This window comes from Gossypium raimondii, chromosome 3 (assembly GCF_025698545.1).
Source record: "Gossypium raimondii isolate GPD5lz chromosome 3, ASM2569854v1, whole genome shotgun sequence".
Taxonomy (NCBI): domain Eukaryota; kingdom Viridiplantae; phylum Streptophyta; class Magnoliopsida; order Malvales; family Malvaceae; genus Gossypium; species Gossypium raimondii.
In genome coordinates, this window is record NC_068567.1 from 53,660,399 (window position 1) to 53,678,613 (window position 18,215).

Below are 18,215 nucleotides of genomic sequence, written 5' to 3' on the forward strand. Positions count from 1 at the left end.
GTTTTAGGTACCTAAATCGAGTCTGATTCTTGGCAATAATTATGAACGTTTGTATTGGTGACTATGAATTTGATCAGGAAACGAGTTGGAATGGAGAATAGTCTTTGATTCGGGATTAAAAATAAATTTTAACAGTGATGATAAAAATATTTTGCAAAGAAAAATAAAGGCTAAATACTTAGGGTTTTCAAATTTTAAGTGGATGGATAGCAAATTTACCCCTTTTATCGAGAATAAAAAGGAAATGGGAGAGAATGGAATGACTTGAACTTGGTATTACAAGGAAGTAAGTAGAATGCTTAACCATTAGGCTACTACCCACACTTGTTAAGTTTTCACTCTAAATTGTATATATTCTAATGTGGTTTTCATCCTAGGTTGCTGAAAATAAAAAGGAAAGAAAATGGAAGGGGTGGATAGAACCTAGGATCTTTAGGGAGTGCACTAACTAAATAAACATCAAAACTAAGTCATTTCTTGGTTATTTATTTCATCCAACCCAATATATTTTGGGGTGTTACGAATATGTAATTAAAGGTATGTTAGTAATGTAAGAAATGATAAAATGATAATTTAGTGATTAGTGAATTTTATGAAACTAAGGATTAAATTATAAAGAGTGAAAAATTATTTATTTGTCATTAAATTATAATAGAATAGATGTAGTAGCATAGTGAAATTGTTGTAGAGATGACTAAATTGAATAGTTTAAAATTTGATATGTGAATAAAAGTTTAAATAAAATGTTAAGTGTTAGTAAATAAAGTGAAAAGTGATATTGAAATGTTTTATTAGTGAAATGATTTTCATGAATCTAAGGACTAAATTGTAAAATGTTCAAAACATACTATGTGAGTTAAAATAGTGGAATAAAATATTTAAATGAAGTGTTGTATGAAAGTATAGTGCTTAATGAAAGTAAATTGAAATAATGTAAACTATTGTGAATATGTGACATGTTTGTGTTACGTGAATTTATGAAATGAAAGTATATTGTATGCGTTTATATGATTCAAAGAGATTGTGCAAAATGACAATTCTGTGTTTCAGTGAATTACATGCAAACTAAAAAATGTGTTTTAAAGTGATATATGTGATATGTCAAGTATGTTTTATGAAAGTGAATATGTGGAAGTGTGAAATGATCATATTATGTATATGCTTATGCGATTTAAAATGAACGAATAAAGTGTTATGTGAATAAATGCCTTAGTGAGCTCAAAGGATATATGATATGTGATAATGAAATGATTTTTGGAGTTGAGAGGAGTTGAGGGGTTCGGATGGAAACCGGCCTGGTGTTGCTCGAGGGGGGTTGAAGGGGATTAGGAGAAGAGAAATGGGTTATGTAATATGTTTAATGGAGTTTTGTATATTTTCTGGAGTTTTGTTATTAGAGTTCCGTTATAGGCCAGTAGTTTTATTTTGGCTTGGAGGTCTAGAGTATATCGAAATACCATATGTTAAAATTGATTGAAACTCCTCTGAGACTCACTAAAGACTACAAAAATGATATGTGAAACTAAAGGTGCATGTATATGTGTAATAATATGTGAAAATAAAGATAAAAGTGAACATGTGAATTAAGTGTTAAAAGATATATGTAGATTAAGTGTTTATGTTATGTTTGTGAAATGAGAGAAAGATTTTGATATGTGAATGTGAGAGTTAATTAGTGATAATATATGTTGGAGTTAAGACTATAAGTTATATATTTAATTTAAATGATTTTATGTTTTGGAAAAAAAGTTTAAGTATATTAGTCAAAAAACTATGTGAATAAATGTTATTAAAAAATATTTAAATTGTATTTATATATATATAAATGGTAAGATAGGATTCAATTGAGTACTTATTAAACTATTCACATAGCTTAACACGTTTCTTTTAAACGCGTGGGTGATAGATAAGTTTTGAAAAGAATCAAAGATTGCTACTTCAGTTCAAATATATCACTCCTCAAGCTTCAAGTTCAAGCCTTTTGGTATATATATTTTGGACTTTAGTTTGGCATGTACTTAGGCTTATGAGTAAAAAAATGTGACTTATGTATGAATAATAATGTTTTGTGTTTAAGTTACCTCGATTATAATGAAACAAGAATATATGTAAGTGGTGAGTTGGATCAAGTGAGAGGTGTTACAGTTACTCTCGATTCCCATTAACCTAGGCAAAACTTATTAAGTTTTGCTTACATAAGAGTTATAATCTATTCACTTTTTTTATAAAGTAAAGCTAAAAGTCAACATATGATGATAGTTCCATAAGTAATTTGACTTGATCCGCAAGAAACCAATCTTTAAGCCTTCAATTTTAACTCAATTGGTCTTCATGTTTGAGGCTTTACTCGTCCAATATCATCAAAAACAAATACATCATTGTTTTTGTTTTAAAATTTGTCTACTCTTCAAAAGGATAAGTATGACGATGAAATGGTGTCTGAAGTTGTAACCACTATTTTAGCCACAGAAACAACCACAAAATGAACATTGGTATCAAATTAATTAATAACTTAAATAGTATAGATGAATAGATTTTATATATAATACCTATGAATAAGAAATGTATACATATGTTTTAAGTCCCCACTTCTGCTTTTTATAATTCTATAATAGAAGCTTAAACTTCGTTTGGTTTTAGGAAACATGTGTCATTTGAAAATGTAAAACATCGAAAAAAATATGTTCGATAAGATGAAAATAAAACATATGAACATCAAAATATAAGTTGCTTTCATTGAAAATGTTTTGCAAAATTGAAAGGTTGAAAATAACAGATTTAAACTTAAAAAATTAACTTTAGTTTAAATTTATATAAACACAAAAATATTTTTTAACAATTTTAAATATTAAATTTGCGACCTTAAGTTCAAATCCATATAATTTTAATATTTTATTTTATTTTATTTCTCATGTTTCTGTTATATAAAAATAGATGTCAAACATATTTTCATGTTTTCATTATTGAAAACAAAATTTATTTCTATTTATCAAACACATTTAATATAAAATTAAAATTGTTTTTTAAATGAAAATAAAAATATTTTCATAAATTAAATGGAACCTTAATAAACAATACTTAAATTAAAAATAAAATGTACTTTTATTAAATAAAATAAACATAAAAAGCATTATACATTTTAACTTTGACTAAAAATATCAATTGTGACATTTTAATTGGGATATTAGGAGTATTATATTCTGACAAGATGCAATTAGAATTTTTCATAAGTGAGGTTGGGTTACTCTATGGTACTGATATAATCTATACTTGTCCAAATCTGATTTAATTCAGAATATGGGTGTTAAATTTTGTCCAAATCCATCCCTATTTGTAAATTTTAAACCCATTCATATTTTAAACATAATAATCTAGATTTTTTTTTGTAAGACCAAGGCATACTTTATATTTGTTTTACGATCCATAAATATTAATCCTTTTAAGGTTTATGGTCGCTCCTCCTAACAAAGTCATCTATAGGGTTCAAACGTGAGTTTTCTTCCTGTCCTTAGAAGTACAATATACCTTAACACTGCACCCAACACTTGTTGGTAAATATAAATAATTTACCATAATTTTTACTGTATACATTATAATATTATAGATTATTATAGATTAATTTTTCTATGATATAAATTACATAATATATAATATAAAATAGCTAACAACCAAAAAAAAAAAGTAAGTGGTTAAACTTTTGTGTTCGCATCTTAAGCTTAGTCTTGTTGTCAACATCTCTTTCCTTCTATTGTAATGTAAGCTTGGATTGTAAAATTGCTTATCAATAAAATGATGGTTTAAATATGTTAAAGGTTTTCGTACTCTTTCAAAATTTAAAATTTAGTTCTTATATTTTTGTCTTTTACCCTCATTATTTATAGTTTTGTGTCAATTTGGTCCTTACTCTTTAAAAATAGATAAACAATTACAAAAATTGTTTTGCAAGTTAATTGTGTTCTTTTGTATTTTCAAAAAAAAAATTAAAAATATGAAAATTTAAAATTCTTTAAAATTAAAATAAATTTAAATTTAAATAATTTAAAAATATATGAAAAATTCAAAAAAGTGTTATACTTAGACCCATCTATGGTTTGTGCCAAGTCTGGGTCTAAATTTTTTTTCAAGTCCAGGCCCGCCCAAAAAGCCCATTTTCATCGTTCAAAATTAATAAAATATAAAATATTTTTTTATATTAATATTTTTAATTTATTTTATTTTTTAAAATATTTTTTATTATTTAAATTGGGTTCAGGTCAACCTGACCCAGTTAGGGACATAAAAGACATTGTCCAAGCCCAACCCCAAGTTAGGTCGGGCCGAGCGAGTTAGTTGACCCATGGACAGTCTATGAAGTTTGACCATTATTATATAAACTAAGTAAAGTAAAGTAAAGGGATCATAAATGAAATTGAACCATTATAATATAATGAAGAAAATGCAGGACACATATATAATTTATAGACATGGATAAATTTCAAATTGAAGGCTATTTTGTTAAAATGAAAAAAGGAGCACGGTGTCCACGTGTCATTAGGAGGTTCCTTTTATATATCAGCAGAAAGCCAGCGGGGCTTGCAGGACTTGAAGTCCGTTGATGGATGAAGGAGTGTGAGAAAAATAACTACCATTTCTGGTTTTTCTGGATTTATAAATGCAAATTTACAAAATTCAGTAATGTTGAAGGACAAGTCAACATTGAATTCATGATATGTATGAGAAGATTAAAAGTCAAAAGAAGCCACAACTTGAGTATTCAAATTTTGGCATAAAAGGAAGAAAGAAAGAAAAGATATGAGATGACTTCTTCAGACAATTGAGGCATCAGCCCGCACAAACCTACCCAATGCAATTTAGGTACTTGCATTTGTATTCACAAAAGAACAGAAGGAAAAGAGAGATATGAGTGAATAATAAGACCGCGTCTGCAATCTGCCAACCACTACGATTCCATAAAGATGAAGTCAAATGAGATTACATAATTGGGTGAGCCACTCCCCCATTATCATTTTCTATTCTGCAATTTGACTTTCCTATTTCTATATTAATCATGCTCTTTTTTACCTTTCAATTTCCAATTTACAATCATTACCAGATTGTTAAATCTTGGAATCCTCTTCCTTCACTTCAATTTCCAATTAACTGTCTTCTTTTTTATTTTCACATCTATATTTTACTCATTCAATTGTTCTGAAAGGGTAAACAATCACTTTCCTTTTCATTAATTATGCTTTTTAGATATAAAATTAAAATCTTAAATTAGGGTAAATAGTCACTCTATTTTCTAATACAAATGATGACATTTTAAAATAGAAAATCTTGCAGATATTATTTAAAAAGAAAGGAAAAATTATAATTTGAAATCTAATATTTAACATTTGAATAACCTTATTTCAGTATACTTGTAAAGATTTGATCAATTCAAAATGTTTTAGCATTTATTTGATCATTTTGAAAATTTTGATTCTCATATGAGTAATTCTCAAAACATTTGGACCCAATTTGAGTATATTTAATGAGAGAATATATGTTCGAATCTTGGAGAAAACATTGTTGAGAAAGATAACCATAAACTCCGAACATAAATTGTAAAACTAAAATGAATGATAATAAACAAATGTTGAGTTTTTTTTTTTTAAATCAAAACCGCCCAAGCCTAGTTTTGTAAAATTGAAAATAGAATTAGGGTTAGTTTAGCATAACTTTTGAAAAATGCTGTGGAAAAATGCTTTTGAAAAGTCCGGTTTAAGATTTAAAAAGTGTTACTGAGAAATAAAATGTTCATTTTAGACATTGTATTATAAATTAACCAATATGCATTTAAATAATGTTCAAATCAGTTAATATTATGATACTTTAGCATGAATATAAAAATAATTTATTATAACTTGTTGTTAATATTTTAATATATGAAATATAAATTTTAAATATTTTAAGTAATTAATATTAATTATTTATAAAATTTAATTAGAATATATAAATCATATTTTAAATATTAACACATTTGTATTATTTTAAAAAATAATATTGCGGAACAATGAGTTTCTTCTTTTTTTGTAGCGAAAAAAAAAAGAAGGGAAAAATAATTAAACACTCAAAAATACTTTTAGGGGAAGAGAAGCTAAAAGTTTTAATTTTTTCGTGTGGCGAAAAGTAATTTTGAAAAGTAAAAAATTCGAGATATGCTTTTCCACGTCATTGCTAAACATAGATTTAATCGATAATAAATTTAATGAAGTTTGGATTTGAGTAAGATCCTATACAACATAAGTTGGAAAATATTTGAAATTTAGAAATAATTGAAAAACAAATAGGAAATTGAAAGAAAAAGAAAATATAAGTGCGGGCGGCCAGTGAGGGACCGAATGGAAACCGAGTAACTACTCTTCTGAAAGTGTCAACGCCTAGTTTACCAAATCCAAAAAAGCAAAAACTAAAGAAAAACCAATGGAATAAAATATTTCATTTCATTTCTCCAAATTAACCACATCGATACATTTATTCTCTTCTCATCCTTTTCCTCCACCATCCCAACTCTTTCATGGCTGTCATGTTTCGGACATTGATTTCTCTCAACCTGTTGGTTGTGTTTTTCATCTCTGTCTTACCTTTCTCTTCTTCCCAATCTTCTCCTCAAAATATTGAAGTTTTCTTCCCTACTCAAACTCCACCGCCTACCCCTCAACCCATCTCACCGCCACCCCCACTAAGACCACCAGAGTCACCACCGCCACTCCCACCACCATCATCATCTTCATCTTCTGGGGATGACGACAATAGTACTATTGCAAAGGCAGTGGCTGCGACAGCCGGAAGCACTATTTTTATTGCCGCAGTATTCTTCTTTTGCATCAGAAGATATGTTCTTGCTCAGCGCAAAAGCGAGAGAGTTGGGGATAGTTCCCAAGGAGGTCAGCCGAGGGTTCCACCAGATGAGTTCGCTAGAGTTAATGGCAACATAAAGGGTTTAATTGTAGATGAAAACGGTTTGGATGTTCTTTATTGGAGACAGCTTCAGAACGGAGATAACAAAATTGAGTTCCGCCAAGAGGTTCTGCATGTTCCAAAGGATGAAGAAGAAGGTGGCGGTGGAATGGTTAGAAAAGGAAGTCGAAGCAAGAAGGTAGAGCCTGCCAATGAAATTCCTTTGCTTCGTGGGAAATCTTCGACATCCCACGTTCCACCTCCTGATGATGATGATTCAAGTGAAAATATGGGTCCTTTAACTCCTCCACCTTCCTCTCATGGGATTGTGTTAAAAGCTGTCGAGAAAATGGAAGCTCCGCTTCAATCAAAATTTGTGCCTCCACCACCTCCATTACCGATTCAAAGCAATAAAAGTCCAGTGACACCTCAGCCTCCACCTCCACCGCCTCCACCTTATAGAACTCCACCGCCACCGGTTCCAGCGAAAGGCCCTGCCCCACCACCACCGCCACCTTTTAATAGAGTGGGTGGTTCAACTACGTCCTCTAAACCTCCGCCAGCAGCCAGAGATAAGTCCAGTACGGGTAAACCAGGGGAGTCTTCTGGAGATGGTGAGAATAATCAGGTGAAATTGAAGCCATTGCACTGGGATAAGGTGAACAAGAAAAATGCTGATCATTCCATGGTGTGGGACAAAATCAATGGCGGGTCTTTTAAGTAAGTTTTCAGTTTCATTATTTCTCGAACACTTAAGCCAACTTTGTTCTTTTCTGAACAAAAAGCAATGTTTTTTTTTTTTAAATACTGATTATGTCTCTCTTTTTTCAATTGATTCTTCAGGTTCGATGATGATCTTATGGAAGCTTTATTTGGATATGTAGCAACAAAGAGGAAATCCCCTACTGGTGATAGTAGCTCAAAGAACACACAGAGTGTTAACAATGGCTCACCATCACAAATCATGGTTCTGGACGCTCGAAAATCACAGAACATAGCAATTGTGCTCAAATCTCTAGCTCTCTCTCGTAGAGAACTCCTTGATGCCCTCAATGAAGGCCAAGGTCTTGAAGCAGATACTCTTGAAAAGCTCTTGAGAATTGCCCCCACTGAAGAAGAACAGTCCCAAATCCTTGATTTTGATGGTGATCCAACAAGACTTGCTGATGCTGATTCCTTTTTGTTTCACATTTTAAAAGCTCTTCCCTCAGCCTTCACGCGCCTTAATGCCATGCAGTTTAGATCAAACTATGACTTGGAAATTCTCCACATGAAGGAGTCTTTACAAGCTCTAGAATTAGGGTGCAAGGAGCTTCGTTCTCAACGACTGTTTATGAAACTCCTCGAAGCAATACTCAAGGCCGGCAATCGCATGAATGCCGGAACTGCCAGAGGCAATGCTCAAGCCTTTAACCTTACGTCACTGCTTAAGCTCTCAGACGTTAAAAGCACCGATGGAAAGACTACTCTACTTCACTTTGTGGTGGAAGAAGTAGTCCGGTCTGAGGGAAAGAAATGCTTTATCAGCAGAAGTCATAGCCTGACCCGCAGCAGCAGCCGAAGCAGCAGTAGCATCTCTGGCAATTCGACATCAAAAGAGGATAGAGAGAAGGAATATGTAACGCTGGGATTACCAGTGGTAGGAGGCCTCAGTGCTGAGTTCACCAACGTGAAGAAAGCAGCCGCCATAGATTTCAAAATATTTTCAGGCACTTGCTCGGTTCTTGCTGCTCGTGTAGCAGAAATCAAGCAGCTTGTATTGCAATGTATGGCTGATGGAAAAGGGGGATTCGTGCAAGAAATGAAAGGGTTTATCGAAGATGCCGAAGAGGAACTGAAGGTTATAAGAGAAGAGCAAAAAAGAGTGATGGATGTTGTAAAAAGAACAACAGAGTATTATCAAGCAGGGGCTTCTAAGGATCCTTTCCAAGTATTCGTTATAGTTAAGGACTTCCTAGCCATGGTCGACCAAGTCTGCGTCGAAATAGCTAGGAACCAACAAAGGAGGAAGTCATCAACTGCAAATTATGGATCACAATCACCAAATTTACAAGAATCAAGAACCAAGATGAGGTTCCCGGTTTTGCCAGCAAATTTCATGGCAGACAAGTCCAGGAGCAATTCTAGCAATTCGGACGCAGATTCATGAACATGAGCAGATATTCATCGGAAAGGCAATGTACATAGACATCATACGAAAGATGTAGATTTGGAACAAGTATAGAAAATTTGTTTTTTTGAATTCTTCCATTTGTTTTGTACTAACTTTTGATCAAGTGGTAAATAATATTGGAATCCGATTTTTCTGATTTGAGCTTGTTCCATTGAGTGAGCACTGGAAAAGATCATGCATTGCTGAAAGTGATATTAGATTATGCATTCTGTCAGGAAATGGTTTATGATAGGTTTAAGCAATGGATTATAGATAAATCTAATATATGCACATTGAGACTCAGTGCAGCAGAAGAACACTGATTTTGATAGGGAAAATTCTACCATTAACCAAAGTTTCACAAAAAATTAGTGCCAACATTCACAGTTTCTTCTTCGTGACTACCAAGAAAAGGAAAAGAAAAAATGTTACATCATCATTTGAATGGGTATCTGTTGATGATTGTAATGGAAAATGAAAATAATAATAACAATGACCGAGTATTCCATTGCACATTGCTTATAAGTATAGGTTTGAGACTCTGTTGCATTGTGTCTTGCAAGTAGACACGCAATAACAGCCATCACACCTTTTTGCTTGTGAGTTGGGCAGTTTTACCCCCTCATACAAGAACAAGCAATTAGAAAGGGTAGCTATTGTCCTGTATGACAAGTTGTCGTTCTCAAATAAGAAGAATGTGTCTTCCTTAAATGAAAGCACCAGGAAATGTTTCTGAACGAAGGCCATTATTTTGTTAGTACAAAGGAGTCCCCAGCTTGGGATAGGGGAAAGAGTTGTAAATGATTGGATTCAAACCTCTAAACATGTTGAACATCACCTCTTAAGAATGATTGCATGAACCAATTAAGCTGAACACCAGTTTCGAATCTAGGTGATTATGCCTATCTAAAATACATACGTACATATTATAACTTGCCCTTGCAGTCTTCTCAAACAGGACACCTTAACCGTCATAACCCAAAGTTTCAAGCAATATGCCATATTTATTAAATCCAAACCAAACTACCCTAATTATAATAACGAAATGAATCCAATGAAAAGTAAAAAATTTTAGGCAAGAAAATGAGAAGTTGAACTAACTATGACTTACTATGCAATTTCTGAAGTGTTATTTAATCGATCCAAGTGCCAAACTTTGATGTTCGGTAATGAAAATAGACAGCGATGGTGCCAACCCACCACTTTAATTTTTCACTTAATCATTTCATTTTAATCATTCCTTTGGGAGTTTGGTGCGTGTCAAAAAACATTATATGACATCATCTCATCATGACTAATCTCTATATCTCATGTCTATATTTCAGTGGAAGAATATCAAAGGAATACATTGCCATTTGTGTCACTTATTAGTTCCCAGATTGGTTGCTAAATGCTAAATCTCCCATCAATTATCAAATGATAGCGAGTTCTAGTTTTTTTCGTTCTTTCTTTCTTCTTTCCACATCGTGAAAGAAGGGTGGTTGTGTGTGTCACAACCATGGTACTGTCATGATAGCTACAAGGTAACGTAACTTTGATCTAAAAATGACACGCGTTGAATTTTTGCCAACAGCCTAAAGCTAGACGATGGTGGTCAGCAGTAGGCAGGGAATACTCAAAGAAACAAAAATGGCTGGTATTTGGTGATGGTACACCATTGACTCGGTGTTGCGTTGCCCTTAAGATGCTGCAGTTGCCACTGTCCATAACAGAAACTATAGGAAAGTCAACTCCTTAGAATATGAACACTTGACCAAATTAGCGTTTCTGTCATGCCCGAAAACTCAAGCTGATGATCTGGTTTTGTGTTTGACCTGGCAGTCTCTCCTGCCACGGTCTATATTTTAATACTATGACCATGATTTCAGTACTTCTCTACGGTAGTTGAGCAGGATCTGATTTCAGTAAGGCTGTCAAATTATATGTACCTTGCTCATAAAAAAAGAATCCATGAATTCATCTTCAGATTGTTCAACCGACTGTTTCAGATGATTGCATGTTCCTGGGTCGTTTATGGAAGTTGGAACCTGAAACAAGCTCGAGTTAATCTCAGCTGTTAAACAAGACTGTAAGTTTTATTGGCTGAGATGTTCGTTTAACAAAATCATAGCAATCGATCTCAAACCCTGAGAAGTACAGTTTGAAGGCTGGGAACTTGAAATTGATTCAAACTCAATTGTCGAGCAGGATTCGGTACATAAACACGCATTCCGTGGTGTTCTTTTTATCCACATTTATACATACTACAACTCGCTTTTCTACTACTATATGACAACGGAAGTAACAGTTCACTGAAACCGGAAAAGCCTCAAACTGTTCTATATCTCCTACACGAACGTAGCAACTTGATGACAAGATTGACGTATTCAGATAAACGGCATGTGACTCATCAAGGACAGATGCTATATGGGGTAACTGATAAAGCCAGTAATATCATGGCATGTGTCCTCAATGAAAAACATGCCTTCAGAATTCAGATAGACCTTTTCTTTTTGCCCAGCAATGTAGTTAGCCTCCAAAGCTGGTGTACTTCTTATGCTTCCGTCTTTTCCTACTGTTTTTCATTTTTTAAAAATTCTTGATATGTCCTCCCACTAGTTGTAGATGAAGCCCAATTCATTTACCCGAGGAAGCCAGGTTGCCAATGGATGTCACTCTTGGAACCTATCTGTGAAATTACAGATAAGAAACAGTAATGTTAAGATTGAGGGACCCTTAGTTACAACAAATTTTGCATGATGATTTGATGGATTAAATTACTCAAGGATATATCACATAAAATGACTGCAATACTTTAAAAGAAAGTTCCAGTACGACTTACAATGATTTAAAATTGGTATGATGAGGTTAAGACTTAAGAGCAAGAGCTAATCAATCGTGTTCATTTTATCCTACAATACACATGATGGTGCACACCACCTGACTGACATCAAGCCTAAAACAGCAGAGCAATAAAACGACAAGCATCACTACTTCTACCAGAACTGACTATGACTTGTCACCAGTAGTTCCTCAACTTGAAAGTAAAGTATACTATTGAAATCACAATTTGTTATTTGGATCAGGCCTGCACTTTACTTTAACTGCAGTGCTTAATGTGGAAAGGCTTTTAATTTCAATTCTTTTACGGGTTGTCTAGAGAGAGGACATTAAAAAGGCTCCATAATCATGCTATTGAATCTACTTTGTAGGTGCTAAAGCACATTAAACAGGCCATTCGTTTGAGGCTGGCTGGTTTGCACCATATAGCTGCTGATTTTCTCAAAAGGTGCTTATGTAATAATTGATGTTTGAATGACTCATATTAGCTTAAAGGTATCGTCTACTTTGATGGCAGTACACTTGTAGCAGTTCAACTGCTTTTCTTCGTATGACAAAACTGCTAAAATCCAAAAAGAAATAAATAATTGAAGAGCAAAATTGTGAAAATTTTGGCATTGACAAAATAATTGTTGACCAAATAGAAAGGAAAATTTATGGTGCTCAATACATATGCCTAAGCAGGTGATGGAAAAAGTATGCTTTAAGATGACTGGCATCGAAAGTTTCATTTTGTATCACAGAAGGAAATACCTTATCGAGAGGACTTTTTGATGTTCTCTGTCCATGATAAAAACCAGGCAGTGGTGTAGCTTTAAAATTAAGGCTCTGCCTTAATTTTTTGATCTCTGCATCTCTGTTATCCTGTATCAATCACATAGTCTTCAGCAATGCCCATTGTCTGAATTAGGCAATCATATGCCAAAATTTTCTTTTTCTTACAATCCAACAACCAAACAGCCACTTTAATATCTCTATCTTATGTCATGTTTGATTCATTACAATACTTCATGAGCATGTGCAGCTGTATCAAGTGGATGGAAAGACATTGTCAACAAAGAAAATTAATGGTACCTTTGATTTTGTCTGGAGATTTTTCCTTTCGCCTTCCCTTCCATTGGATTTTCCTTCCAGTTTCTTGGAGAGCTGAAATAAAGGATATGAGATGCTTAGATTATAAGTAAAGACAAACACTGTACATCAATGGCAAAACAAATTGAGCACGTGTTACGAAAGGGAAGAGCAAGGAGGACTCTTCATTGTGTACCTCCTTTCTTCTCTCAGGTCTTTCATCAGTTTTCAAGCCAGAATAAGATGGAGCAGCCTTAGCATTCTTTTTCTCCATACTACTAACTTTAGAAGACCTGCATTAATGCAAAAACGAAGAATTTTCAAGATGATGGATGCTTTAGCCAAGGGCATAACTTCTGCTTATAATTATTTGAAGTAATATCTTAAGGATTATTTGGAGCTCCTCTGAAAGAAACTGAGAAACTGATAGTATGAATTTAAGGCCATGAAGAAGCTAATTGTGCTTGAAGTAAATGAGTTTTCTAACAGGAATGTTCCTTTGAAATGGTATGGTCTTATTGGCTAAATATCAGTGACCCAACAATTAAAAACTTTTTGATGTTCAATCCCCACTTCCTTTTTTTTGTTGACCCCCACAACTCCTTTTTCCTTTTTGCCTTTTTTACTTTCAGCCTTATAAAAGAAAGAAAAAAGGATTGACAGAAATGACAAAAAGCTTGATAATGATATGATAATGTGTACTTCAGCTGGAGAAAAGAAAAGGAAACAGAAATAGAAGAAAACGAATGAGTGAACCCATTAAACATAACTATAAGTATCATTTCAGAAGTTAAAAAATGAAAATGACAATTAAATAGTACGTTAGCCAACTCTTATATATATAGACGATATATATAACAAGTAATTGTACCATTTTTATGGCTAATATTATGCAAATCCACCAATGCAGGCATGTAGGCATTTGTCATCTCAAATCTTTCAACTTAGAACTTAGAAGCTTACCCTCCGTTCTCCTTTTGCGGAGTCATCAAAGTGGAAAGCCTTGATTCTCTCCCCTTTGTAGGCACCTGCAAGAAAAATTGAAACAAAAGATCCATGAATGTGAATTATGTAGTAATAGAGATGTCAGGTAGACCTTAAGAATTAAAAATTCAAAGATAATAACATAGTACCGGCTTTGCTGCTGGAGATTGTTCCTGACTGGAAGGTTTCAATTGATTGTAATTACTCTGAAATGTTTTAAATGCTCGCTTGACGATGTCCTTATCTCCCATTTTCTCCATAATTAAAGATTTCCTTGTTGCAGTAAGGGGAGATGGGCCAGAACTCGAGGGACCTAAACTAATGGACATGTGCAAGGATCTAGGAGCCAATTTCTTGCTTTGCTCCACAGATGGATTCTTGGTCTTGGGTGAAGAATAAGATAATGTAGTTCCAGTTTTTGAACGTGTTCTCGAAGCAGATGATGTAGTAGGTGTTAGTGTTTGATTTGATGTTCTAGATGTAGAAACTTGTGGTGTTTTAGTCACAGGGGAGGCAGGTTTCTTCTTTATCCTCGAATCATTCCTCTCCTTATTCACCGCCGTGATCTAGACAATCAAAATGAAAGAAACAAGTATCACATGTCAGCAGCTAATTCACTTGAGTCGAGCTTTTAGAACATACAAATCAGTTCAAAAAACATGATAATGATGATGATGAACTAACCTTATGAGATTTTGCAGATTGACCCAATTTTAAGTTTTTATCTTTGATCTTTGGAGTGTTTTCTATGACATTCTCTGATCTCTGTGATAACTCCTTCACATCTTGAGACCCCTTTGAAAGAGTTTCCATTTCTTCTTCTGCAGCAGTTTCTTCTGGTTTGTTTAACCCAGGACTTTCCACTATGCTACCCATTATTTCCTGTTTCTCTTCACTTTGTACTGTGCTATCTATTTTCTGTTTCAATTCCTCAACCCATGAATTTTGACATGGTGTTGCAATTTGAGGCTCCTCCTCATTCACCAAGTTAGTTTCTTGCTTATACCCTTCATCAGAGCATTGATGAACCAGATCTCCAGCATTGTGATAGTGGGATGAAGTTTCCATAGGCTTGTCTTGAGCCAGTAGCTCAGCTTTTCTAGCAGCAATCTTCTTGTAATGTTCTTCAAAGAAAGCCTTTTTCTGAGCAACTGATCCAGGAGTTGCACACTTCTCAACCTCTTCCAAGTACTTGTTTGGGGAGAAAGTTGACCATTTCTCCCATGAAAGTGAATCATTCTCAAATCTACCAAACGAGACTGACACTTCAAGCTCTGGATTTGAAGAAACCATTCCCTTGATCTATTTACATCACATTTAAAACCAACAAAAGTTGTAATCATATTCTCAAGCTACAAACAGAATGACAACTCATATCTACACCCAGAAACAAAAAAGAAAGGGGGGGTTGAAATTCAATCAATAATCAACAACAAATAGAATTAAATTCAAGAAACAATAATAGAAGGTGCATTAAAAAAAGCAAAGGGACCAACTTTATACCAGATCAAAAGGACAAAGTGTGTACCTTAACTTCTTCACTTGAAGCCTCAACTGTTATGGATTCACCCATTAAATTCTCAAAGAAAAACCAAGAAACAAACTTGAATTCACCACAAAGCTAACACATCAAGAGTGGCAGCTGGCATGGGCAGACCCTCATTTGTTCATTTCCATTGGATCACACACTGAAAGGACCCAAAGAAGAAGAAATCCAAGATAAAGACAAAAGAAGCCTCGAATAAAATGAATATGAGAAAGTATGAAGAAAAGAATAATGGAAGGCATGTGCACTTGTCTGTATAATTTAAGCTATCATTCACACTCCTCCTATTATCAGATTCACCTTTTCAATGGAAAACTTTGTCTGTTTCTTGTACTTGTGGAAAGTCCCAAATTTAAAAAAAGAAAACTCAATCATGAAACCAAAAAAACAAACAAAACCCAAAGAAACAAGTGGGTAATAAAAAAAACTAATCCATTTCCATTCTCAAAGATCATTTACCTTTGCAACTTTTTAATACCATATTAACATGATATGATTACTACAGTTTTTAAGTAACATGAGATATGACAGTTTGGCTAAAAGGTTAGCTGGGATAATAATTATGGCTTAAACAGAAATGTTGGGCACATTGAGTAAAAAGAAAGGGGGAGAGAAATAACAACAAAATCTGGCCAAAATTTCAACGACAGTTCTGCAAACAATGAAAAGGAGAAATCAGTCAAAATCTGATGAGATGAGAGGAGGGATGGAAAATGAAAAACACAAGAGATGGGTTAAAGAAAAAAGGGTCCACATTGGAAAGTAGTGAAGTAAAGACTAATAAAGAGATAAGGGAGAAGGAAACCAACAACTTGCTTTTGCTGAATTAAATATCGCAACTCACAAGTCTGCCTTGAACGACAGTTGTGGTTGTGGTGGTGGATTGTGGACCCTTAGATTCTTCAGTTTTCTTCAACTATGACGATATATTGCCATTGCTCCTCTGCCACATTATTCATAAATTGACAGATTTTTTTTTTTTAAAATAAGATACTTAAATATTTTTCTTTATTCCCAAAACACAATACGTCTTTTATCTTACAATACAGACAATGCAGAACAATAATGGTGGTGTTGTTACACTAAGTATTACAATATCTTTGAGTAATAATGCAAGTGGTGCGTTCAAATTCATAATTTTAACGTTACAAGGACTCTGAACTCCAGCATTTTACTTATCCATTAAGACTGTTCACTACATCCGTGCTAGGACGCGTGTGTTTTTTTTACAATAATATCTTTATAATTTTTAAAAGATTAAATGAAAATTTTATCATTTTAGAGAAGATCGAGTCAATTACCGCTAATGAATTTGTCTTTTAAGCTCTTAATATTTATAACTTTATAATTATTTCTGATATAAAAATTGAGATGTAATTGATGATTGTAGTTTATCTATAATATAATACTTTTGTTAGTAAATTCTTTCTCTAGGCGATACCTAATAGGCAAAAATACACTCACTAAATTACATGATTATGAAATTTATTCTTTTGCTGTTGTTTTTCAATGTTACACGAAGGGTACATCCCATTTCACAGGTCTTTACTCCTGCTTTTATCTAATTAATTAACCAAAATATGCATTTAAACCCTACACTAGTCAAGGATCTTTAAATGCATGCTATACTTTTGTTTCATAAAATAAAGCATTGTTTTCCTATGTCACTATTTAATACTCATATTAGCGTTTGAGATCACCCCAGAATTGTTTTCTTTCTTTTGCTTTTTTTGCCCATTCAACTCCAAACTATTCCAAGGTTTTATATCCTAGTTCGCGTTAGGACATGTAGCAAGTTAAGAAGACGTTTGAATAGTATGTCTATCACCTATAAGTTGGGAGGTTATTTATGAGTTCACCCTTCTGAGACGACTCCTCTGTGCAACGAATGGCTTAATCTTTATTGAGAACATGAAGTTGATAGTCACCAGATATCATATGGGCTTAATTGTTTTATCCCATCAGAGCCAGAATCCTTATCTCATCGAAAACATCCCCTCACGCATTTTGTAATGATGGCTAGATGGCAAGTCCAACACGTTAATATCATCTTACACGAGACCCTGCCTATAAATACCTTCACAAACAATGAAAAGAGGTTCGACTAAAAAAGAATACTAAGTCTACACTCTTTCAATCGTTAGCATTCACGTATTAAAATAAAAATGTATGAAAGATAACAAAATGAAGTTTTGGTTGAATGGTAAATTTAAGGTTTTGCTAATTTAATTGATGGGGGTTCAAATTCTACCATGCATATGCATATTTTATTGGTTTTTGCTAAAATAAAAAGACTAAAATTTCGTCAAACAATATAACTTATTTAAATTACGAAATTTTCCTAACCAAATTGGTGTTTGGTTGGCTCATGACACTAACTCAATTAGGGATTTAAATAACATATAATAAATAATAAAACTTATAGTTTGAAACTAATTAACAATAACACATGAAATATGTACAATATTAAAATGAAAAGAAATATATTAAATTGAGAGTAAAATGAAATTTAAACACGTTAATATATCATATTAAGAATTCTAAATACGGTACAATTGTTTATAATGGTGTTATGATCGATCCTGAGTTAGTTGAATTGACTTGTGACACTAGCTCAATCAAAAACATTATCAAGATACTAAAAATCTTATCACATGCCTATGTATATGGAAACCAATATTTAGAACACGTATGTGTGTTTAAAAATAGCAATATATATTA

General features: G+C 33.2%; 2 protein-coding genes across 4 annotated transcripts; one reads left to right on the plus strand and one right to left on the minus strand.

Annotated features, from left to right (window-relative positions):
* Positions 1-6,407: 6,407 nt before the first annotated feature.
* LOC105794707 (formin-like protein 4) lies at positions 6,408-9,230 on the plus strand. Its single transcript, XM_012623997.2, has 2 exons — positions 6,408-7,641; positions 7,765-9,230. Exons 1-2 carry the CDS (start codon positions 6,539-6,541, stop codon positions 9,068-9,070), a joined length of 2,409 nt encoding a protein of 802 aa, XP_012479451.1. The 5' UTR covers positions 6,408-6,538; the 3' UTR covers positions 9,071-9,230.
* Positions 9,231-11,207: 1,977 nt separating this feature from the next.
* On the minus strand, positions 11,208-16,231 carry LOC105794708 (protein WVD2-like 7). Of its 3 annotated transcripts, none has more exons than XM_012624002.2 (9): positions 15,954-16,231; positions 15,477-15,636; positions 14,633-15,250; positions 14,098-14,514; positions 13,928-13,992; positions 13,161-13,257; positions 12,968-13,039; positions 12,647-12,757; positions 11,208-11,741 (listed from the first exon to the last, which is right to left on the minus strand). In XM_012624002.2, the coding sequence occupies exons 2-9, from the start codon at positions 15,519-15,521 to the stop codon at positions 11,694-11,696; spliced, it is 1,473 nt and encodes a 490-aa protein (XP_012479456.1). In that variant the 5' UTR covers positions 15,522-15,636; positions 15,954-16,231; the 3' UTR covers positions 11,208-11,693. The 3 variants fall into 3 exon arrangements, with proteins under 3 accessions (XP_012479456.1, XP_012479453.1, XP_012479458.1); XM_012623999.2 differs by lacking the exon at positions 15,954-16,231 and adding an exon at positions 15,795-15,947; XM_012624004.2 differs by lacking the exon at positions 15,954-16,231 and having other exon boundaries at positions 14,633-15,325; positions 15,477-15,941.
* Between the last annotated feature and the right edge of the window lie 1,984 nt (positions 16,232-18,215).

Coding starts and splice junctions, on each gene's coding strand:
- LOC105794707 (XM_012623997.2), top strand. CDS start 6,539: ATGGCTGTCATGTTTCGGACATTGATTTCTCTCAACCTGTTGGTTGTG. Junction 7,642..7,764: donor ATCAATGGCGGGTCTTTTAA/GTAAGTTTTCAG, acceptor TTGATTCTTCAG/GTTCGATGATGATCTTATGG.
- LOC105794708 (XM_012624002.2), bottom strand. CDS start 15,521: ATGGGTGAATCCATAACAGTTGAGGCTTCAAGTGAAGAAGTTAAG. Junction 14,515..14,632: donor AATCTGCAAAATCTCATAAG/GTTAGTTCATCA, acceptor TTGATTGTCTAG/ATCACGGCGGTGAATAAGGA. Junction 12,758..12,967: donor ATCTCCAGACAAAATCAAAG/GTACCATTAATT, acceptor TGATTGATACAG/GATAACAGAGATGCAGAGAT.